Source organism: Linepithema humile, chromosome 1 (assembly GCF_040581485.1).
Source record: "Linepithema humile isolate Giens D197 chromosome 1, Lhum_UNIL_v1.0, whole genome shotgun sequence".
Lineage (NCBI taxonomy): Eukaryota > Metazoa > Arthropoda > Insecta > Hymenoptera > Formicidae > Linepithema > Linepithema humile.
The window spans coordinates 33288720-33313820 of record NC_090128.1 but is presented as its reverse complement, the minus strand read 5'-3'; the positions used below and the strand labels follow the sequence as shown (position 1 = coordinate 33313820).

General features: G+C 36.6%; 3 protein-coding genes across 3 annotated transcripts; all 3 read left to right on the top strand.

Annotated features, from left to right (window-relative positions):
- The first annotated feature begins 1158 nt into the window (after positions 1-1158).
- On the top strand, positions 1159-10162 carry gprs (speckle type BTB/POZ protein). The gene is given in 10 exon segments (XM_012364395.2): positions 1159-1622; positions 1953-2060; positions 3314-3516; positions 3587-3722; positions 4310-4348; positions 5365-5482; positions 5719-5876; positions 6042-6173; positions 6257-6436; positions 6575-10162. Coding segments are annotated over 8 exon segments (2025 nt in total). The 5' UTR covers positions 1159-1622; positions 1953-2060; positions 3314-3319; the 3' UTR covers positions 7640-10162.
- A 1350-nt stretch (positions 10163-11512) lies between these two features.
- LOC105670713 (alpha-amylase 2) lies at positions 11513-16062 on the top strand. The gene is made up of 5 exons (XM_012364392.2): positions 11513-11717; positions 11984-12417; positions 14908-15292; positions 15378-15860; positions 15934-16062. The coding sequence occupies exons 1-5, from the start codon at positions 11544-11546 to the stop codon at positions 15943-15945; spliced, it is 1488 nt and encodes a 495-aa protein (XP_012219815.1). The 5' UTR covers positions 11513-11543; the 3' UTR covers positions 15946-16062.
- A 1614-nt stretch (positions 16063-17676) lies between these two features.
- Positions 17677-20889, top strand: LOC105670714 (alpha-amylase A). Its single transcript, XM_012364393.2, has 5 exons — positions 17677-17865; positions 18744-19177; positions 19410-19779; positions 19903-20391; positions 20743-20889. Exons 1-5 carry the CDS (start codon positions 17695-17697, stop codon positions 20758-20760), a joined length of 1482 nt encoding a protein of 493 aa, XP_012219816.1. The 5' UTR covers positions 17677-17694; the 3' UTR covers positions 20761-20889.
- Positions 20890-25101: the final 4212 nt, after the last annotated feature.

Below are 25101 nucleotides of genomic sequence, written 5' to 3'. Positions count from 1 at the left end.
TTAGAAAAGAATCTTGATATATTTTTAATTTCTTACTAGCGCATAATAAAAAAATAAAATGCAAAGCTTTTATTTGGAATTGCAATAGTGAATTTGTAATCATATTGACGCGATAAATTTTCAAACAGTTGTTGCACAAAACGCTTGCACATGATTGAATCGTTGAAATTAATGTAACAAACTTTATAATAAATTCAGATTCTGATTTGTTACATAGTAATTATTGTCCAGCAATTTGATTCATTTATTTAATATTATTCAAATTGCAACCAATATTTCTATTATAATCCAATTATATTTTTTATTTCTATATTTTTTCATGCAATATTATTAAATTTACTTGAAAATGTTTATAAATAGCTACACATGTATTGCAATCAAATTTAACTGTGCTTTTTTGCGTCTCCTGCCACGTTGCAACTTGTTGCCGTGTCGAGTAATATTGATTAGAAGAGAAAGATAGCAAAGTCTTACAAAAGAAAGAGACGAAAGTTTTTCCATTATATAAATGATTCCAGCTTAAAGTCAGATTTCGTGCTTGATTAGATTCACTTTTGTTGTTCGTGTTATACGGCTTGCCAAAAGTAATATCAAAGATTACTATCGATATTCAGAAAATATTAATATCTAAATAACAGATATTCGAGAAATATTCTTTGAACAAAATAAAATAAAAAAATAAAATAAAAAAATAAAATAAAATAATATATTTCTTTCTAAAATATTCATGGATTTATATATATATATATATAATATTATATGAATATTATATAAGTATTATATAATTATAAAATATTATATAATTATTATATAACATTCAATATTATATAAAAAATTATTCAATTTGAATGCACTATGCGAATTTTTATCGTTCAGAAAAGTTTAAAACAGTATTCAAAAATGTAAAATAAAAGTTACATATATCTGTATGTATTAAATCATCTAAATATGAATTACATAATATTACACAAGAGATATATAATCAAACCATACATTTTACAAGCAAGCAAGATTCGCAATTTAAAATAAAAATTCTTAAAAACTCTACATAATTTATTAGCACAGATCATTTAATTTCTAATTTAAATGTACTTTTTATTTCAGTTGCTAATACTCAAAAGCAAGGATGCCACAGTCTTGTCATAAGATTTTGAACCGAACTGTATCAGGCGATATCTGTGATCAAGGATATCTATTTCGCTTGAAAACATTCTATTCGGTAGGGGAAAGGTTCTCCGGGTCGAGCCGGCGTAGAAGCGAGGCGACGTCGACGTCCCCGCATGACGCAGGCGCCGCGACGCCTCTCCGACGCTTCATCGACGGGAAGCTCTGCGTCCATCCAGCTCTTTGCTCGCCCAGAGACTTCGCCCTGTGCTTTCTCCGGCTGTATATTCATTCACGAATCCAACCTCCGTCGCGTCCAGATCCTTCGAGTCTTCGCAGCCGAGGCGGCAGTCAGGATCGACATTCGCGTTCGTTGCTCTCTGCCGTAAAAACACTCTTCGTCTCTTCCGCAAGCAAGGGGCGGTGTACACGGACAGGGTTTATTCCTTGCGCTGGAAACTCCGCGATCAATTCCGCTACGTCGATTGCATCGCAAGCTCGATACGACAGACCTCTAGGTACTTGCACGGCCGGCAATTGAACGAATTCAGTTGCAATTTTTTATTAATTTCCGCTTCAGATGTTATCTCGATGTTGTTAAGGAATTGCTTTCCCTAAACTTTGTGTTTTCATTTGTGAAAATTATATTTTTTCACAATTCTACTCGCTGATTTGTCATACAATATTGCTGTGCGCGCTTAATTGATATTGCATTTATTAATAAGAAAAAATATGTTTAATGTTTGTAAAAATTTAATTCTACACGATTCGTCTTTCTTTGTCTACGTATTTCACAATCTTTACGTTAATAACTAATTTCTTATTATTCTCTTGCGTATTCAATTCAGCTGACGACCGACTAATTTTTTCGACGATATTCGAGAAGTGAGTCAAAAGTGTTTTTTCGGGGTAGAAGCAGCCCGGCAAGCGAAGAGGCTCCGGGACCAAAGCAACAGGTAATACATCGTTTCATGTCTCTCTTTCTATTTATTTTTCTTTACATACTTTTTACTGTCCTCTGTTTTTTCCTCTTTTCTTGCAATCTTTTACGCATAATTATTTAGAGAATTTACTTGTAATAAAGCAATTAAGCGAAATAGTGATAATTGTAGAACGCAAGAAAAATAAATTAAATATTTTAACGTTTTCTACTTATATTTTTAGCAATTATCGCAAGCTTTATTTAAACAAAATCTCGTAAAGTATCGAAAAGAACAAATTATTTATCTTAATAAAGAAGAATTGATTCCGATATTTTTTCCATACAGCAAACTGTTTCTGACCATATTGTTTTAAACAGATGTGTGACTGACAGATAACAGATTAATTTTCAGATTCAATATTTGATAATGGAAATAAAATTAAAAAAAAAAAAATAACGATGTAACGTAGGATACCAATAATGTTTCGTCGATACATTCCTTACAAATGTGCATTATTTGTCTTAATTGAAAAATGAGCAGGGATAGGCGACAGCAAACACAAAACATTATTGAGACGATTAAAAAATTGGAAGGCTTGCGTTGACAACTGAGAAATCTTTGTCATATTTCTTTAAACTTGATAACACATTTTTTTAGCAAATATTTTCTGTCACTGTATCGTGTGTGCAAATAGGAATCGTGTTTAACAAGGGATCGTTCTTTCATAAAAAGACGCTTTGCCGATAAGCTTGCAGATTTTTTCTTCTGGATAAAAGCGCTTACACTTTACAGCGTAAACAAAATTTCTAATATGAGAGTTTATCTCGGGTTGTTGATACCGCACGCATCCAGCTGTGCATCTTGAAGAGAAAAGCCATAAAGATATTGGAATTGTTATATTACAATAAATACTTCAAAGCAAATTAAGCAACGGAAAGATTACTTTTTAAATAATAGTTTATGGATGAAAGCGTTTTTTATGCAATCCCCTTACGTGTATTAAAAGGCCATGATATTTTTATCGAAGCCTGCGCACTACTTGAGTACGTAATAATTATTGAACTCATTTTTGCTTATAAACGCTATTGTTTTATGCGGCGAGTTAATAAATGTAAATAATAATGCATACGCTAAGACTTATTTTAGTGAGAATAAATCTCACATTTGATATAAGTAGCGTAATTGCGGCATTCGATAATTAAATCTAATAAGATTTAAAGATATAAAATAAGTGGGAAAATGCCAAAAATTTAATCTGTATTTATTCTACGTAAAATGAAACGCAGGAAGACATGGGCCCAATGCCGGAGGCTTCAGGATCAGGAATGGCCGACGAGTCGGATTACTCGACGTTTGAGAATAAAACCGGCCTTGCCGAGGACATGAAGTTCTTGGCGAGCATGCCGGAGCTCTGCGACGTGACTTTCCTCGTCGGCGACACCAGGGAGCCCGTTTGTGCCGTGAAAGCTGTGCTTGCGGCCAGAAGCAGGTACGTAGAAAACACCCTTGAACAATAACATGGAATAACGATAGAATTTTTTTTCTTTCGCACATTACAGAGTCTTCCACAAAATGTTATATCAAACACCGAGCCCGCAGCGCAAAAAAGAACCGCCACAACGAGAAAATAAGATCCGGCTTTTCCTCAAACGCAGCTCCGAGCCGTTGCTAAATTTGCAAAATGCGGCGCAGCAAGTATGTATAACATAAAAGTTAATAATATGTCAAACTCACACGATCATTCTCATACTGACTGATGAAGAAAATAAATGTGGCGCACAAGCTTTGACAGTGCAATAATTACAATATAACAAATTACATAACGCAAAGAAAAAATAGCAGGCTTACCTTTGATTTCACTTGAATATTTTTTGACGATTTATTCACAATTGATATGTGTATATATAAAATGCAATGCAAAGCAAAAGAAAAATAGTTGTGTTGTAAATAACACATGCATATGGACAATTTCTCAGACATAAGAGACAGGCACGTTCAATGTACAATGTGTTCTATTAATTTCATTTTTTTTTATCTACTCTAATTTAAGAAAGATTTATTAGAACTGTATTTTGTTAGCTTATTAATTAATATAATAAAACAAAATTAATATATATAATATATAAATTAGTTACAATTAGTCGAAATTGAAGACAATTTTGATGAAATTTTCTCCGCTTTTTCTGGGACACTTTGCATATTTATCGTGGCTGTCATCGAAACGAATCACCCGCTTTTACCAGGCTAGAAATAGTAAGTGTACATTTATATGTGTCGTGTAGCGGTCAGGGTTCACGCAGCAACTGGCCCCCATCCAAGAGGTACTTTGAACGTCACTTTTACGTACAGATATACAAGTCGAGATTGTTTCTATCCTATTTTCCCGTTCTTCCCTGCGCCTTTAATCCGCGACATCGATTTCTCTCTATCTCTCTGTCTTTCTTCCCCACTGCGATCTTCTGCTCACTGCACTTTGATCACGATTCTGATTCCGCGAAACTTGGTAATCTCGTTGGATCTTCTTAAAAGTAATTTCGAAGAAGTTCTCTGTAGGAGACCACTTGAGATTTGTACACTGACAAGTCGATGTTCCCTGCCTTGACTTGTCACTTAATCTAATGGCTTTTTAATCTCGATTAGCCTTTTCCGCGTTTCAGAAGATTCAAGATTCGTGCTCAAACATTTAGTAGAGTTTATACGATTATGATTGGATTGTGCATCAATTCCGTATTTGAACTTCTGCATGATCGATTGAATTGTGTTCTAGTAGTCACATCCACCGTAGTTGTAGATTGGCACGGTTACGGTATTCAGTATTCTAGCTCGTGTCGGCTTACGGTAAATTACTTTCATAAATCAACCGAGCGAATGTAATTATTATTGATGCAACTATTATTCATATTACCATATAAATCTTGAAATAAATTATGTAACGTAATTTTCAGCTGGACGCAGAGAAAACATAAGCTTATTTGAAAATTACCGAAAAAAAATGTAAAGCGTGGAATATGTGTTCGCTGGGTTATTATTATTATTTCAAATATTATTAGAGAAAAAAAAATATATATATATATTTATATATTTATCACCCTAATGATGTTAAACGCACAGTAGTTTGGCGCCAAAATCTATATTTTGCACCCCACAAAAAATCTTACTAAAGTATATCTATACCTAACGTCCGACTTTCTCCACCCTGTAATTAGTGAATTTGATTTATGCGCCAATCCTTACGGGCTCCCATGCAAGTCGCTTAGCACGGGTATTCCATTTGAGCTTCAATCTGAATATCCTTGTTTTTCTATTTAGATATTTGCATTTCACTTTTATATCGCAGCCGCAATCGAATCAGCATCACACGCTGATTATCGAGGAGTTCGAGCCCGACGTCTTCCGGCAGCTGATCGAGTATATTCATACAGGATGTGTGACATTGCAGCCCAGGACATTGCTTGGTAATCAGTTCATTATATAATAAAGCCCAACAAGCCAATTAGAACATTCATTATCTACCGAGTCGAATTAATCATTACTGACAACCATTTCCTGCTCTTATATCTTATCCGACGCTCGCGATCTAAACGTGTCAAAGATAATTTTATAAATTGAAACAGATACGTCGAGTGTTGTATTTTTAAATCGAATCGATGATTCGTAAATTTCGTTGCTCGATAATAACTTGTATCCGCAGGTGTGATGAATGCCGCCGATTATTACGGATTGGACGAGCTTAGACGTGCTTGCGCCGGCTTTGTTCAATGCTGTATTACTGTTGACACGGTCTGCGCTTTGTTGGCATCAGCGGAGCGTTACATTCAATATAAATGCACCAAGTCTTTGGTTCAAAAGGTACTTGCGTACAATCGCAAATATGTTTCTCGATGTTTAACGACCGTAATAATTATTCAGCAATATATCAGTTGTAAGAGTGATAGAATCTCGCAATATGATGTAACAAAATGCAAGCATGCAAAATCGTGAGAATATTTCTATTCCTATTTTATTATTGCGAAGGTACTGGAATTCGTCGATGAACATGGCAATGAGGTATTGAACTTGGGATCCTTCACATTACTGCCGCAACACGTCGTCCGGCTGATCCTCGCCAGAGAAGAATTACGCGCGGATGAATTTACGAAATTCCAAGTAATTCTTTAGAAATATATTAATGAGATTTACTCGCATCTCCTTTTGCGCAACAGTTGAGCGAACTAACTTTTCATCTTCAGGCCGCGCTGATGTGGAGCAAGAAGTATTGCGACAACAATCAAACGCCGCTGAAAGAAGTGATAGGGAATTTCATCGAGTACATCCAGTTTCACAAAATTCCAGCCACTGTACTGATGCAGGAGGTGAATCCGTTGGGTCTGGTGCCGCCGGAGATCATCATGAACGCATTGGCCTATCAGGTGCGCGTTGCTTTTCCCTATAATCCATTTTAGAGCTATAAAAAAATACTTTTAACAAATCTATCTTACTTATGAAAATTCTCGCTGTAATTCTACAGAACGACGCGATCAGACTCTTTATGAGAGTCTCTGTTGCAGGCAGACCCAACCAGTGTCGACCCCAGGAAACTCTCCCCCCACAGAGTGAGGCGGCAGGGTCGCAGCATGTCGGTCCAGTCGTCGCTGGATCCGTACGGCAGCAACACGACCTTGAGCTCGAGCGGCTCCGACGCCGGATCGGATCAGAAACAGCATTCTGGTAGCAACTAACCTCAGGCCACGGCCGCACCGACCGCGGCCGTTTCGGACGAGCCTCGACGAACCGAGGATACCTGCGGGCCCGACGATGGAGCGGCGCCTGCGGACGATGTTATTGCACGATTGGAGCAGATAGAGCGGCAGCAACCGCAGCAACGACAGGAGCAACAGCAGCAGACGCAGGAGCAACAGCAGCCGCAACAGCAGCAGACGCAGGAGCTTCAGGTTCAGGTGCACGCGGAACAAGAGCCGCAGCCGCCGCAGCGTCAGGAGGAACAGAAGCGGGAGGAGGTGCAGCAGGCGAAAAAAGAACCGGGTCACCTGCAGCAGCAAGTACGTCAGAAGATAGAGAAGGATCGCGAACAACGGAAGATCCAGCAGGAGCAGCAGCAGTTGCAGCGTAAATTCGAACTGGAGGAGCAGCAGCTGCGGCGCAAATTGGAGCAGGACGAACAGCAGCTGCGACGCAAGCTGGAACGAGAAGAGCTAGCGTTGCAGCAAAAGTTGGAGCACGAGGAGCAGCAGTTGCAGCGAAAGCTAAACCAGGAGGAACGGAAGAAACTAGATAAAGGCAAAGAGCAACAGCCGCAACCGTCGAAAGACGACAAGAAGCCGAGGGATGAACAGCCGCTGCAAGCGGGCGAGCAAGCGGAGACGCGTCGAGAGCCGCTCATGGAGCAAATGAAACAGCGGAAAATAGAGACGCCAGCGCAACGGAAAGAGGACGAGAAAGAGCAGCGACGGAAAGACGAGTCGCAGCAGCCTGGAGAATCGCAACAGCACCAGCAGCAGGAGCAGCCGGGACCTCGGCCGCTCGAGGCAGTGAGCGGATTTTACATCAGAATAGTGCTGAGACACGAAAGCCGCGCGAATTTGGTCTGGTTGTACAAAACGCACATATTCTAAATCCGGGATCGATCCGTCACGTCGCTCCCGTCTGGATGTTCAAGCGAAATCTTCGCGGCTACCACGGCTCTACGACTCATCCATCCATGTTGAAAGATAGCGAATTGATACGCGCAATTTTTTTTTTTTTTTTTTTCGAGAAACGCGCGATGCGTTTGCCACTCGGGACACGTCCGCATCTCTCGTGTGCCCGACAATTTTACTTTTATGTCTTGAAAAAAGCGTTGGCGTCTCCTTCCGACGTCACCGATGTCGACGAAAGGAGGTGCGTGTAATGAAAACGTGTAATCAGTTTCTTCTCGACTACTACTTCGCGCGCGGGCGAAGGTTTAACGGTGTATCCGGCGTCGCCGTCTCGGCCGTCTCGAGACGCGCGCACATCAGCCGTTTCTAGATGTAATAAATCAGGGGAATCCGTTAGGCTCTCGATTGTCCACGGTCGCGGAGCGAGACAATCGCGGGTCGCGTTATTGTTGCGAGAGAAAATATGTATCTGTTAAACGTAAAATGTGCAAAAAAAGATGTGCATGTAGACGAAAAAAAAAAAAAAAAAACGCATCCGTCGCTTCGTACACTACGCTTTCTCTATCGCCGACAGGCGATAGTATCTATCGCTCGATAGTATCGTTCAAATCAATCAAATGCACCACTGCAGGCAGATAATTAATTTCGATTAATCAAAAGTGTCTTTACACTTTTGACATGCTCTATTACATATCATAGCTTTTATCGTTTGCACTTTTGTGATCATTTATATATCTTTATATCGTGCAATTACTATTTCTCTAATTAGTCTCTAATTAGTCTCTAATTTGTTACAAGATACACTTAGCGTCGCTCACATACTGTACTTCATTATTCTTACGAAAACGATTTCGATAACTAACTTTCAACTATTTTGTCTAACTTGTCACTGAAGCTACATTTACATTTCATTAATTTTATTATTTATTCGACAAAACCGCATTATTGGCGAATTTTTCTTTGTAGAATATATCTAATGTAGTTACAATAGCAGAGAAATACTATATACGCTTGTTAAAAGTAGATTTGATACTGTAGCCAAGATGCGGTATACATTCTCTATCATTCCTAAGCAACGCGTGGACGGTGATCTGACAGTACCAAATGATCTGTGGAGTGCCACGATGTTGCCACAGGCGCTTCCTCAACATTATTAATTGTTTTATACGCGACTTAAAACATTTATTTTTCCAGTTGCACCATCACAATTATCAGAAATCAGAGATCGTAGCAAAGCTGCGGTCCGGAATAGTAAAAAAAAGTCTGAACACTCGCCAGATAAATTTTTCGCTAAAACGAACGCTATTGCCGTAGTTTTTAACTAGACGTAACTTCGATGCATGCGACTACGATAAGTTACACTTCAGTCCGTTGTAAATAAAAAGGAATGCACTAACATTCAGACAAACATACGTGTTCTTAACAACGTTAACTTGTCAGTCCGATAGAAATGATAAAGGTACTTTAATTTTTAAGCGAAGCTTAAGCGTAGATCAAAATACAAAATGTTTTGCAGCAGTTAAGTACGAAGCTAAATGCAGCTGTCGTTATTGGTGATGTTTCATTACTGTCGCATATACAGCTTGATTGCGTAGATGTCAAAGATATGTTTATAAATGTGGACACATTTATCTATCTATATATACGTCGTCTGTTTGTGCGATATTTCTATTGTTTTATACGCGTAAAGTGTATGTAAAAAAAAATATATATATATATAAATATATATAATATCGTTGAGCAGCCTAATGGCGCGAACTTCTCGTTATAACGTTAATCGATAATGCAGTCGAGCTGAATGTACGGAATAACACGAAATATTGTGCAGAAATTATTTTCGCTCATTCAAGGTGACTTTAATTAAAGCCAATTAACATGTTCACTGTCACCGACGCGCAGGCGCGTCCAATTATAATTTACGCTTGTGCCATCTAAGGCCACAATTCTGAGCGCCCAAAATTTTATACAGCCTGTCCTCGATGACTTTATATCGACTCGCTGAAATCACTTTTTAAGAAAAGTATATCAAAATGTTTCTGAGAAAAATAAACCGAAAGATTAGTGATAGTAAACGTGTTAATTCAATGACTTCTTCGGTTATTTTGCGATGGCTACCGTGTGCTTGAACAAACTTGCTGTTGCGCCAATATTTGTTAGTCTTCCGTATTTTAATTTTGTAATAATAAAACGAGAAATCTTTTTTAATATAGATTTGATAATACGTGTAAAAGTATTTATATATGTTACATTCAATTTGTCTAATTTTACACATCCCTCTTCCGCAGCAAAGTATACTATGATAATACGTTTCCTCGATTCGAAAGATAAAAAAACTACGAGAAAAAGGAAGAAGACGGGAAGTCTTGTGGAATTGTGTAAAGTTCAAGCCGTTAGTTCGCTGGCGATCGGTATAACTCTACCTAAAGTTCGATCTACTTACTGCTGTGATATACCGTAGCCAAATCAGTTCAAATATAAATAAAGCGAGACGTGATGTCAGAGGAGTTTTTCATTAATACCTTGCGTTCTTAAGACAAAAAAAGTAATAACAATTCCTGAAACTACATAAAATATGGAAATTCCATATCATATCAACACACGTATCTCTTCGACGACTGATACGCGGAAAAAAAATTACTGCCATGGAAAATTTTGCGCCGCAAAATATGTTAATATGTTAATTACATGTCATATATTATATATTATTTCATGGCCAGCAAACAGATTTGTTACGAATACTAATTTTATTCGCTGAAGTTTAAGTTTCCCAAATCTGCAAATTATAAATTATTTTGTTGTAGCAGCAAATTAATGTGTCTCGAACAAACTCAGGAAAAATTATTTATTCTATCCACAAAACGTATTTTTGCTGATATACCGATTAATTTAAAAAATTAGTTACAGTAAAGAAATTTTTCCGCTATTACATCTAATATGCAATAACAACGACAATTTTGCTGTGATAGCAAAATTCTTTTTTTCTCGCGTATAAAGCTTGCATGCATCGTACGTTCAACACCTGGATTACGCTATCTCACTCGCTCCATCATGTATTCTCCGCGCGGCTCGCGTGGCAAATGTTGGAGCGGTCGACGCGGTGATAAATCGCAGACAAATCATCCCAAATAAATAGCGAAAGGCGTCACGCTAAGGAGATCGATGAATATTATCATGACATTTCGCACTCGTGCCGACCTTGTTCTCCCTCTGTCTTCCCTCTCTTTGCTCTCCCCCCCGTTGATCGGCTCGTTACGAGCGTCAGATGGTAGGCGCATCACAAATAATTATGCTTCCAGCGTCCCAGCTACATTTATGACATAAGATATCGCGAGATTTAGTCTGTCCCAATCTATCAATCGCACCATCTGCCATTGACGACGCTGCCCGAGTGCTCGGTGTTAATGGCCTTTTAAAAAGGCTGCCGATCACGCCAAAATATCGAGCGCTACAAGCAAAAAACGCCTGATTGAATTTTTTTTTACAATGATTCTACACTAACAAAATCTGGAGACAAAGAATCAATCAAATCCTAATTAAATTTTGAATGTTCTTATGTAATTTATTCCACGTGTCGTGTTTCTCAGCGTTATCTGAAATATAACAAAACAAACACGGAAACGTGACAATGATTTACAGCACATATATCGTAAAAATAATAATACGTAATAATACAATCACCTTGACTATGAACAATTAATGTCACTCAGGAAAAATATCTGATGTAGCAACGATTATCTATTTGCTCTACTAACAATATGCATTATGATAAAGCGCGCCTTGCTTAATCAATAATCGTCGTAGAATCAACAATGTAACGTCTATAAATTAGATCCGTTCACAGAGTGGTCGTTAGTTCTCGTGTTTGGTTGGCTTCGTCAACATGTTATTCCTCGCTCTCGGTTTCACGACCATACTGGCGGCCGTGGTCGCCCAGAAGGATCCGCATTATGTGGACGATAGGACTACTATGGTCCATCTGTTTGAATGGAAGTTCAGTGATATCGCCAAGGAATGCGAAGACTTCCTTGGTCCAATGGGTTACGCAGGTGTGCAAGTATGTATGATAATCTTTATTATATAAAATAACAAAATTATATTAATATATATTAATATAATTAATATAATAATATATTAAATTATATATATATTAATATTATATTAATAATATTGATTAATTTCAAATTAATTTTGTTGCATTTTTTAAGATAAATGAAAAGTAGTCGACAGTGCTAACAGCATTTCACAACAGAAGAAAGGCAATTACAAAAGAATTCTGTTTTCTGTTTGCTCAAAGATTACAAAAGAATTTTGTTTTCGTAGGTTTCCCCGATTCACGAAAACCTTGTGATAAAAAATAGACCATGGTTCGAGAGATACCAGCCATTGTCTTATAAAATTGCCACTCGATCTGGAAATGAAGTCGAATTTCTGGATATGGTGCGTCGATGTAACAAGGCTAACGTACGAATATACGTCGACGTGGTTATTAATCACATGACGGCGGACGCAGACAACGCGATAGGCACCGGCGGTACGCGGGCTGATCCGAGAAACTTCGATTATCCGGGTGTCCCTTATACCATCAAGGACTTCCACACACCGCCGTGCGCTATCGACGATTACAATGACCCTGAAGAGGTCCGTAATTGCGAACTGTCCGGCCTTCACGATCTGGACCAGAGCAAGGAGCACGTTCGCGAGAAAATAGTTGAATTTCTCAACCACGCCATCGACAACGGAATCGCCGGCTTTCGGTAATTATCCCCAATCGCATTTGGCGTATAATCTCTTTCTTTTATCGAAAATTATTGGCGGAGCAATTGACAGAATTTATTTGATATAAAAGCGCAATTAAGTTGGCGGGAAATTGCTGAAAGAGCTCCGCGAGATATCGATTGAATCAGTGGCGTTAAATTTTTCAGTACTTTTTCAACCGCAATTTGCAGCGGTCAGTCCGAGTTTAGCTGCACGGAAAAAAACATAAAATTGATTAAGTCATTAGTAGCCGCGATCGCGTTTTACTGATAAATTCCTATCTGCGTGCAACGATCGACGCACGGTCGGTACATTCCGCGACAAAATATGCGAATGAAACATAAAATTCGAAGTGTAAAATCGCAGGACGAGACTCTCTATTCCAATGCATCTCTCTCTTTTCTTCTTGCGTCGAAGAGGCGCCGAAGAGTGATGATGTTTAACATTAAACCGGACGAGCGGTGCCGCGGAGCACTGACAGTGGCCGGCTCGTCTGGTAGCATTAATAAATGAGGAACATCAGGTTTTAATTACGCACCTTGCTCATAATTGTAACCCGCAGCGAAATCGTACCATCTCGTACCGAACCGGTGGCTCTACAAGCGGAAAGAGCGATATATGCGTCGGGAATGATAACGGGGCGGACTGTACTGTGCATCGCGAACTGCGAATACCTCGCATACATTCCGAGAAGGAATACGATGATACGCGCGCGTTAATCACGATTATTAAGAAATCCTGACGAGATGTACGTTGAATGTGCGCTAAAGTCATGATGTGAAAAAAAGTAGAAAAAGTTTGCTAGAACAGCAGCATTGTGAATTCTGTTGTAATAAAATTTCTTAGTTATCGCATAGATAACATTTTGCTTGCAAAAGATATTCTGATAAATCGATATATTATTTCGCTATATAATTACAAATTGATTCTTATTCCATTATAATAGTTAACGACAAAATACATTTAAAAACATTCTAAAAATCTGCTAAGAGATTATTTTTTCAGCAGTAAATTCGTATTTCTACAAAACAAACAAATTTATATTTAGAAAGATTATTTCTATTTTATTAACAAAACAAATTTGTTATAATATCAAATTATTGCTTATAGTAGCAAACCTTTTCCTTTTTGTTTAGCTACACGTTGTAGTAGCAGAAATTTTACTGCTGCGATCAAATTTTTCTTTTCCATGTACGATCTTTCACTCGCGCAAAATTATGATTGCGTCAAAAATAACGTGACAAAATGATTACAAGCACATATGCAATAATTTCACGAAATATATTTGACGCAGTATTATGATTAATAAAAATTCCGTCGCGATAAACATATTTCAGTAAATTAAAATATGCGACAATAATCCGAGGATTCCAAATAACTCGGTCAATTAATACGACGGTCGGCCGTATCTTGTAAACAAAATAACTCTCTGCACTAACTATCGCGTGTTACTCAGAAGTAAATTACAGCGAAAATAAATAACGTTACTCGGTCACATTATTTTCCGCGAAGTTGCAATGAACTCCGACCCTCGGTTCGTTAGCCACCGTGCTGCATCGACGCGGCAGCAAAAAGAAGAGTGCTCGACGAATGCAGTGATTATCGCGAGTGCGATTAAATTCAACAGGATTTGCAGCATCCGCAATATTCAAATGGTGAAAAATCTTAATTGACCAAATAGCGTAAATTAATTAACGAGCCGACTCCTCGGCTTCAGCATTCATAATTCGGCGCGGAAATAACTGTCTGGAATGTTGAACCAACGACCCGAGCCGCATTAGCTACCGATCCTGTCTGCATGCCGCATGCGAAATAAGAAGTATTCGGAATGAGCGGTCATCTGTAATAAGACATCTGTACGGCAAGGCAAAGACGCAATAAGACAAGACGCATGGAAAATTTTATATGCAACTTTATACCCGATGCAACCTTATACAACATGCGTGAGGAGCAGCCTGTTGAGAAAACTCATGAATTAATCATTTATTTGAGTACAGCAATTAATTATTGAAGTATATAGTTATCATATTTATCCCAATAAAATTTTTATCGCGTATTACAGCAGAGACAAAGTCGTCATCATTATAACAAATGGACACACGTAATTAGATTAAAGTAAAAAAAATACGTTTATATAAAAAAGATAACATTGTTTACAATTTTTATCAAGAAGTCATTATGTCTTGCTTGTTTTTTTATTTTTTAATGTGTATTATTGCAAATAACACTGCACAAAATTATCATACGTTAATGACTTTACTACAAAGGTGATGTTACAGTTTCATAATATTTTGTAGTGATAACATCGTAACGATATTTCGTATTATTACAAAAATATGAGTATTTAATATCACCATCTAATTACAGATAAATCTTTTTTGATTGCGTATTTTGCACTAGAAGACACATTTCAAGTAGCAATTGTTCATGATTATTAATATAAATATGCTAAATATATTGTTATCTCTTTCTATTCTATTTTTTTACAGCGTTGATGCAGCTAAGCACATGAGGCCGGAAGATCTATGTGTGATTTACAATAGAACGAAAAATTTATCCACCGAATTTGGATATCCCAGTGACACGCGACCTTATATCTATCAGGAGGTCATCGATCTCGGTGGTGAAGCTATCACCAAGTTCGAGTATCAGAATTGTGGAAATGTAATCGAGTTTCAGTATGGCATTATCCTAGGAACTATGTTCCGTAAACAAGATAACCTAGAAAGATTATGGACTATCAATGATCCGAAAAGTTGGAGACTGTTAGCTTCTAATAATGCGTTAACCATGGTCGACAATCATGATAATCAGAGAGGCCATGGTGCCGGCGGAGCCGCTATTCTTACATACAAAAATCCGAAAGAGTACAAGGCAGGTTTTAATGTTTTGAGAAATTATAAGTAACAAACAGAAGTGTTTCCGTTTTACTATATAAAAATTTTTAATTATCATATAGATGGCGATAGCCTTTATGCAAGCCAATCTTTACGGCCACACTCGAATTATGAGCTCCTTCGCATTCGAGGACCCGAGCCAAGGACCGCCGGCGGACGCGGACGGCAACACCATTTCGCCTGAGATCGTCGACGGCATGTGCGTTAACGGTTGGGTCTGCGAGCACAGATGGCCACAGATTTATCACATGGTCCAATTTCGCAATATTGTGAAAAATGAAAGCCTGGATAACTGGTGGAGCAACGGAAATAATCAGATCGCCTTTTCCCGCGGCGCTAAAGGCTTCGTCGCCTTTAACATCAATGGTGATCTTCACGAACGATTGCAAACAGGACTACCGGCTGGTACGTATTGCGACGTCATAACCGGAAGTGTCGTAAATTGCAAGTGCAGCGGAAAATCGGTCGTGGTCAACGACGATGGTACCGCTGACATCGAGATTCTGGCAAATGAGCCGGAAGGTGTGCTAGCTATTCATGTTCAGGTTAGTGGAATAAAAATCAAGAAAAAAATAACAAATATATGACAATATTATCTAATTTTTTATATTATTGCAGGAGAAACTATAAAATTGCGCCTTGAAAGCAATATTCTTTAAATCTGGATGTGGTTAATACAGAATTACGTGTAACTTCGAATGCAATACTATGCTGTAGTATACAAATAAAATTGCATTATAAAATTAATTGCATTTTCTTTCTTTGGCAATGATAAATATATTATGTATACGGTGTACGTGTTTCGTATTTATGTGCACATATTTTCATAAAATAATCCTTGTTTGTTCAGAGCTTCAAGCAGTCTCTATAAATACTCATCTAAGAACATACCGTAATATTTAAGATAAGCAGTATCCGTAAGAAATTTTTGTGATAATATTTACTTAATCTAAATTAAAATATCATTGATAAAGACATCAAAATATCTAATAATAACTTCATACACAAGATTAATCTTGGTAGCGAAATAAAGGAACATCCGGAAAAAATTTACAAAATTTTTTAAAATTTCGGCAAATTAATTCATGTTTTAAACCAGTTTCAATTTTATTTATCATTTTTTTAATTGAAGCGACGCTATTCAAATCCAGCTGCAATTATCGAAAAACGTGTCTCCTATTTTCCATACTTTTTAGTAAATTGTTATAATATCTGGACACACGACACCTTTTTGTCACATGTGTAGACGAATCTATCTTTAATGCTCTTCACATATGTTTCAAAATCATTATTATTGATCTTATTTTGCATTTTCCATTTTTTGAACAGGTGCATTTTTTGAACAACAAAACACGTGCAATGCAACACTTCATGAATAGATAACCTTATGAATTAGATGACCTTATTTTTACCCATTTAATAAATGAATAAACTTAATGACGTTGCGTACATACATTCACATGATACATTTGTTGACGCGCATTGTTGACAAAAAATATGCAACTGAGTGTAATTATAAAATGGAACAACAAGCATATTTCATAAAAATAATTACGAAAAATAAAATTGTCAGCACACAAACATATGTGTTTGCTCGAATGTTAGTATAAGAAGTATAACAATGGCACAAATATGTGATTATTAGAATGGAAGAAATTTATGAAAACAGAAATTATCAGTAATTCATGTAAACACAAATTATCAATAATTTATGTTTTCATAAGAGACAACGAACTAATTAAGGTCAACTATATAACAAAAAACAAACACTATTTTGCAATATAAAATATAAAATTACAATTATCATTATAGGATCAATATAAAAAACTACGTAATATTGTATTCTCTATCTTAAATTGTAATAATCTTTTATTTCGTTTATAGCACACAATAATATTTAATAAGTGAATTGTAATTATTATTAATAATAAAAAAAATGTGATAAAAAATATCGAATTTTATGTAATGTTAGTTATTTTCCTAAAATTCGGCACGTAAAATTTTCAATAAAGTTTCATTAAGTTTAGTTACTTTTGATTATCGTAATTATGCATTTTCCCGCTCTCGAGACAGCAACGGACAGATAACGCATTTATGCAGATGTTGTTACAGCTGCAACCTTGGATGTCAGTGCACTTGGATGTCAATTCAAATTTTTAATTGGAGAAATGTTACTCATTAATTAGATAACTTATAAGAAACGACGTTGATCGATCTACATTTTAGCGATAAATACGCATTTATCAGTGCGGTGACGTGATTCAAGCGGACAGGAATTCCTGGTAAAATGACGCATCGTCGTAAAACAACAACCTTCGCACGAGCGGTGGGTGTTATTATATATTCCCCGGAACGGATTTGAAGCATCATTGTGCGAACATGCGTATACTGGTATGTGCATTAACAATATTGTCGGCGGTAGCCGCACAGAAGGATACTCACTATGCACCCGGCCACGATGGCATGGTGCATCTGTTTGAGTGGAAATGGAATGATATCGCGGTAGAGTGTGAAAGGTTTCTCGGTCCTCATGGATTCGGTGGCGTACAGGTGAGAATATAACAAAATATAACAAGCAATCAATTAATTTTTTGAGAGAAAATTGTTGACCAATGCTGAACGGAGAATTGAATCTACAGGAATAATTTTAATAAATTTATAAATACGCATAAAGTAATAAAACATTTTTTAATTAGTTAAAATTATTAATAATAATTAACTGTTTTAATAAATCAGTTTTTGTTTCGACGCGGCAAAACGACAAAATAACAATGAAATTTGAGCGCATTCGGACAAAAAAAGACTTAGAAAAATTAAATCAATATTAGAATGATAAGATTAGATAATATTAGAACTAAGTTAACACATTAGAATGTGACAGAACACATATGTGTTGATCTGTTATGTATTAATATATCATCGCCTGTTTGTGTGCTATCGTGAATCTTCTCAAATAATACAATACATCCCGATGATTATATTATCAAGTATTTGTTTAGTATCTGTTCCGCCTGTCTTAAAAATTTGATGTACTATTTAAAGTTGTTATCATAAAATTAATATGTACATACGAAATCAATATTGCTTTAACACACAAAGTTGAATGAACTTTTAACAATTGGAGGCGTGTCTAATATCCATGCATCACGATTGAAGACTGTGTTTGACATTTTGTTATCTCACAATTCTTGACGTATAAGAGATTAAATGTAAAGTTAAAATATTATCACAACAACTCATACCATAAATTAATCAATAAAAATATGGTTTTTCCAACACTAAAACATAACATTGCGCGCGCTACGCGCGCGTAAAAAATTTAGCTCCTTAAAAATATGAAATATAATATAAAAAAAAAAATACAATTGACTTACAAGATATTCATTGAATTTCGTACAGATTGATCGAAATTCTATAAATTGCTGCAGGTTTCGCCGATCCAAGAAAACGTAATTGTACCCAATAGACCGTGGTGGGAACGTTATCAACCTATATCTTACATCTGGCACACGAGATCGGGTACGCCACAGGAATTCAAGGATATGGTTCGCAGGTGTAACAACGTCAACGTGAGAATTTTCGTCGACGTAGTGTTCAACCACATGACTGGCAATCATCAAGATGCAAAGGGTACCGGCGGCTCGACGGCGAACACTTTTAACTTCAGCTATCCGGCAGTGCCGTACACACACGCTGATTTTCACTATCCTCCTTGTCCCATCAACAACTACAACGATGAGTTCAATGTAAGATACTGCGAACTGTCCGGTCTGCACGATCTCAATCAGAGTAAGGAGCACGTCAGAGAGAAGATTGTCAACTTTTTGAACGAAGTCATCGACGCTGGAGTGGCTGGTATCCGGTTAGCAGAACCTTGCAATCTTATACGTGCTTTTGTCGTAATGTGTCTTTTTATGATTTCAATGTTCCGCGAATTTTTCATCAAAATCTAATTTTTTTCTATAATTTCTCGATGCGAACGAGTTTTAATAATAGTTCGAACTTAATCAAAAACGTTAGTGAATCAAGACGTATGCTTTTATTTTTATCTTGCCAATATAAAAAATCTCAAACTCCTAATTTTTTAATTTCAGAGTGGATGCAGCTAAACACATGTGGCCACATGATCTAAAAGTGATTTTCTCGCGGCTGAAAAATCTCAATACCGATCATGGTTATCCTGCAGGCACGCGGCCTTATATAGTTCAAGAAGTAATCGATTACGGTAGTAACGAAGCGGTCAAAAAATATGAATACAACAGTTTCGGCGCGGTGACAGAATTCACATATGGCATGAAGATCAGCAACGCCTTGAGGGGAGGCGATCAAATAAGATGGTTCCGTAATTGGGGAGAAGAATGGGGCATGTTACCGTCAAAGGACGCTCTGGTGTTCATCGACAACCATGATACTCAACGGGGCAATTCCGCAATACTGAACTACAAGTCGGCGAAATTGTATAAGGTTGTAAAATAGTTATCGAAAAAAAGTACAAAAAATAACGTTAAAGAGAAATAGACTACTAAAGAAGAATTTAACTAGTATATTATCAAAATGCGAATTCAATAGCGAGCGATCGTATCGTAGATGGCCGTTGCTTTCATGTTGGCGCATCCCTACGGCGTTCCGCGTATTATGAGCTCCTTCGCTTTTGACAATTTCGACGCGAGTCCGCCGCAAGACGCTTCCGGTAATCTTCTGTCTCCGATCATCAATTCTGACCTGACTTGCGGCAACGGCTGGGTCTGCGAACACAGGTGGCGTCAGATTTACAACATGGTGCACTTCCGAAATGCTGTGAATCAAACCAACGTCGGATTCTGGTGGGACAACGGCTGGAATCAAGCCGCCTTCTGCCGCGGAAATCGCGGATTCTTCGCGATCAACAATGACAGCAATGATTTGAAACAGAATCTCTTCACCTGTCTGCGACCCGGCACTTACTGCGACGTCATTTCCGGCAGCGTGGAGAATAACAAGTGTACTGGCAAAGTTGTAAAAGTGGGTCAAGACAGCAGGGCCTACATAGAAATTTTGAAGCACGAGGAAGATGGTGTACTCGCCATCCATGAATTGGTAAAAATATGCCTCTGCATAAATTTGCCGTTCGTTCAATTCTTTCTAACGTGATATTTTGCAATTTATACGTATTCGTTTGACATGACAATCCATATTTAAATTATACACATTGCTATAAATTTTAAAATTCCGAACATCTCGTGACTAGCAGTGCAATAATAAGATTTCTCGGAATAATAATAGAATATTGCTGAGATATTAACGTGAAATGGACGTTAATCATGTTTGAAGGAAGTAAAACGAATATTTTTTCAAGCATAATAATTTTGATTAATCAAAATTATTTACGCTTAATTACGCTTAAATTATTAGCAACATAATTTTTAATCATTGTTTTTTTGTTTGCAGGCAAAGCTGAAAGACTAACGACTAACTAGTTATGGATATGCAATATGTTAATTATTATATATTAATCTATATATAATATTTATATTATTACTTATTATGTATTAAAAATAATGATATCAAATATTATTAATAAATTTAAAAAATCAATTTTTATTTATTTTAAAAATTTTAATTAATATGTTAATGGCAAGTTTTGGAAAACTTTTTTAATCGAAAGACTATTTCATATTTATTTTGTCTTATTGATAATAAAATATAAAAATATGTCGATGGAGTGTGTTGTCTTAATCTTTTAATTGACTTAATCTATACTACTTTATCTTATCTTTTGATGTTTCAGAAAGTGTAATATTATTATATTCTCTTTTTTATCACCTTATCAAACCAGATAATATTCATCATGTGTCACGTGTGGCTGACATATAATCGTTACTAAAGAAAATCTCATAATTACACTTATTACATATTATTGAAAACATGACACAGTTAATAAAAATAAAATACTGAGATACACATGCTATTTTTCAACAAAGTTTATTTTAACAGAAACAATGTACTGTTTTTCCTCTTGTCACCATTAATTTCTACTATACATGATATGACAATTAATCGTAAGATAATACACGACGGACTCGCGATGGAAAAATAAAAATAGTCGAAAGGAGATCTCGGGTGAGAGATGGAGATGGATACCGCAAATTTGATTTTAAGGAAGTGAAGTATGCCAAAGGATAAGTGGAAAATATTTGGAAATATCACAAAACAATTACCTTATCGCTGGTTTTATCATTTCTCTAACTTTTTAATCCGTGTGCGATTAGATTATCCTTCGCTGAAAAAAATCTGTCACGTTATTCACCGCTGGAAACCTTTCTTTCTCGTCCGCTCGTTTCTTTTCTCGTCGAACGAATATGCTGCACATGATAATTAATGCGTAACGCTCGTAATACGCATTAAGTAGCGTGAAATCGACTAAGATACTAAATAAAATACTACGGGACATTTGTAAAAGCACGACATAAATAAATGCTTAAGCATTATGTACAGTGATCGTGTTTAAGTAAAAGCCGCTAACTCGGTTAGTGTTAGCGCGCCCGAGTTCGCCGTGCGATAAAAAGATACTTCATTCACTCAAGATAGAAGAGAATTCTTCTCAATGAGCGTTACGTTCGTTAAACAGCAAACAGGAAGAGATGTTACGTCACGTGTGCGCGCACATATGTACATCATATCGTGCGTACATATGTATGCTGAAAGATATTGTACTGCTAATTACAAATAATAGGCACGTAAACAAACTTCAGCCTGCAATTACCTTACTGCATGCAGAAGCAAGTGTAATACCATGTGCGATCACAACGTGTCCAATTACCATTGATAATTTTGCGCAAGTAGTAACAGACTTATGTAATCAGCCGTAGCGGAAATACAAAAGAATTTCCATCTTTCACAAGTGTCATTTTTAATTGTTCTCTCACCGATTAGATTGAATAGGCATAAAAGCAAATTTCGAGACGCACTGCGGTTTTTAACGGTCTTGCATCATTTTTTCTTTTTTTTTTTCGGCAAGATGCAAACTCGGGAGCGCAGACAGGCGGATAGCAACGCGCCTTAGACGCGCGCGTGTGTGTATGTGTGTGTGTGTATTTGTGTGTATACGTACAGTTATAAGTTTATATAGTCTGCAGTAAATTCAGGCTAACGTAAATCTAAAGAAAAAAAAATACTGCTCGTCTTACGAACTGATTCACTTGCCACGCTCGCTCTCTTTCTCTCTCGCGAATGGTGCGTGTGTGCACAGTTTCACACGCCGCCCTACCACCATTTACGCCTTAATTCGTTACGTGAATACAATAAGGCAACGGGGTTACTATATACCACTAAATAAATAAACGCTTGCGTGTTGAATCTTGAGAGTTAAAGGGGCGCTAATGTACATTTTCTTACAAACTACACGGGTCCATCGCACGAAATCGCCGCCGTCTCCGCATATCGCGCGCTTCGATGTGTGTATAATGTTTATGTGTATAATGTGTTATGTGTGTGTGCGTGCGCGCGCGCGTGTGTGTGTGTGTGTGTGTGTGTGTATGCGTGTGCTCGCACGTGGATCTTACTTTCTGCACGTAGAGCGTTAGCAAAAATATAATTTAGTTATATTTATCGTATAATAATTCATCCATATAAAAAACTTCGTTAAAATATATAAAAGAAACAACGATTTGAGCAAATACGTATCTCCTACGGTAGTTAAAGGTTATCGCGTCGAAACGTATTTATTGTTATTGCACGTAATTCATCCTAATTAGATCTCCCTTTTATACGTATACCTACACTTACATCCGCTTCGCACTCACGCGTAATCGCATTCGTTCCGATACATATGTACACATATACGCCTATCCTCCCGCGCACAACCTCTTTGTCTCTTCTTTCTCTTTTCGATATCGAAAGCTAATGCTTCGTTTCGCCGTCATTTTAAAGACACGACTTCGATCGAGAAAAATTGTCAATCGACGATCAAGAAGTATGATCTCAGATAATCGAGAGTAATATACACTCACCCGAAAAAAAAGCGGTACACTGAAAATGTGGGAAAAATTCATCAAATTTCAACTGACGATAACTTCGTAAATAATAAAGATAGAAAGTTCTATAAAATATGGAAATGAAGCTAAAAATCTCTACTTTAAGAATCAATTTATTTCAATGTTGCAAAATAAATTTATTGAAAATGGCGGATGACAAAGCGCGAGCATGCAAAATTGAAAAATAATGGTTCGAGTTTGCGACGGTGCACGGTATAAACAAAAAATTGTAGCTTATTGGGATCAAAAGCGTACGAAAGTACAGAGTCTCCTCTTTAAAATGCTTTTTTATGCATCTCGATACGATGATTTTTCGCCGAGAGATTCGCATTTGAAGAAAAAGGCAGAATTCTGTCCAAAGAAGACCTGGTTCGGGACGTCCTCGTTGTACGAATGAAAACGATGACCGATTTATTGTTTTAAATTCATTAAGAGACAGACATCGAACGGCTGTTCAAATTCGAAACAATTTAAGAGATGTCCGCGAATGTAATGTATCCGTTGACACTATTCGAAACAGATTAGCGGAGAACGATTTGCAGACTGTACTGTAAGTGAGAGGCCTAGAAGTAAGAATCTGCCTTTTTCTTCAAATGCGAATCTCTCGGCGAAAAATCATCGTATCGAGATGCATAAAAAAGCATTTTAAAGAGGAGACTCTGTACTTTCGTACGCTTTTGATCCCAATAAGCTACAATTTTTTGTTTATACCGTGCACCGTCGCAAACTCGAACCATTATTTTTCAATTTTGCATGCTCGCGCTTTGTCATCCGCCATTTTCAATAAATTTATTTTGCAACATTGAAATAAATTGATTCTTAAAGTAGAGATTTTTAGCTTCATTTCCATATTTTATAGAACTTTCTATCTTTATTATTTACGAAGTTATCGTCAGTTGAAATTTGATGAATTTTTCCCACATTTTCAGTGTACCGCTTTTTTTTCGGGTGAGTGTATGTGAGTCATTGCGCATCGCGAAAACCAAGCGCTACGATCCCTCGACAACGTCAGTATGGAAGACCTTACAAAAGTAGGCACTCGTGTTTGGTTAATGTTTTTTATTACTTTTTTTATTACTATCTCGCGATATTCCAAAAGAAAAATTAAACTTATCCATTATAATTAAATGACCGACATCAATACAATCGAATCTCGATCGAATCAATGTATCGATATCTTGATAATAAATAAAATTTGCCATTTTTCAGTTCACAAAATAGTTCAAAACTTTTAAAAAGTATCTAATATAAAAAAATAAAGAATATCTTGAATAAAAATCTATTCATTTTCAGAATTTTGTTGCAAAAAATTTTATTTCGTGAAATGTTTATATAAAAATGTTTAAACAAACGTATTCCTGACATGTTCGTCATCATCGTATGACGGAAGACTCATCTATGATGTAAAGAGAATTAAAATACAAATTGATAGAATGTTACTTATTCGGCATGCATTCCTAATTTCCTATCTCTTATAGTGCAAAATATTATTTTAAGTACTGAATTCATGGTTAATCACAAGTTTTAAACTTACATAATTTTATAAATCTCCGCATATCGTTCCATAAAGACCTGCGTCGTTGTACATTTATTCGCGTGTATTTTTTTTACAACTTCTGTCATTAAAATATTGAAATATGATAAGACAAATAATAAGAAATATTTACCTTTTATTTGATCCGCTGATTACGATTTCTCTTCAAAATTGGAAAATTATCAAGTCTTCTTTTTCTAAGTGTAAAAATTAAATTTCCTTCAAACCAAATCATTTAGT

Excerpts from the sequence above, each read along its gene's own strand:
- LOC105670713 (XM_012364392.2), top strand. The coding sequence starts at position 11,544 with ATGTTATTCCTCGCTCTCGGTTTCACGACCATACTGGCGGCCGTGGTC. Across the intron at positions 12,418-14,907 it reads AACGGAATCGCCGGCTTTCG|CGTTGATGCAGCTAAGCACA; the intron begins GTAATTATCCCC and ends ATTTTTTTACAG. Across the intron at positions 15,293-15,377 it reads AAAATCCGAAAGAGTACAAG|ATGGCGATAGCCTTTATGCA; the intron begins GCAGGTTTTAAT and ends ATTATCATATAG.
- LOC105670714 (XM_012364393.2), top strand. The coding sequence starts at position 17,695 with ATGCGTATACTGGTATGTGCATTAACAATATTGTCGGCGGTAGCCGCA. Across the intron at positions 17,866-18,743 it reads ATGGATTCGGTGGCGTACAG|GTTTCGCCGATCCAAGAAAA; the intron begins GTGAGAATATAA and ends AAATTGCTGCAG. Across the intron at positions 19,780-19,902 it reads AGTCGGCGAAATTGTATAAG|ATGGCCGTTGCTTTCATGTT; the intron begins GTTGTAAAATAG and ends ATCGTATCGTAG.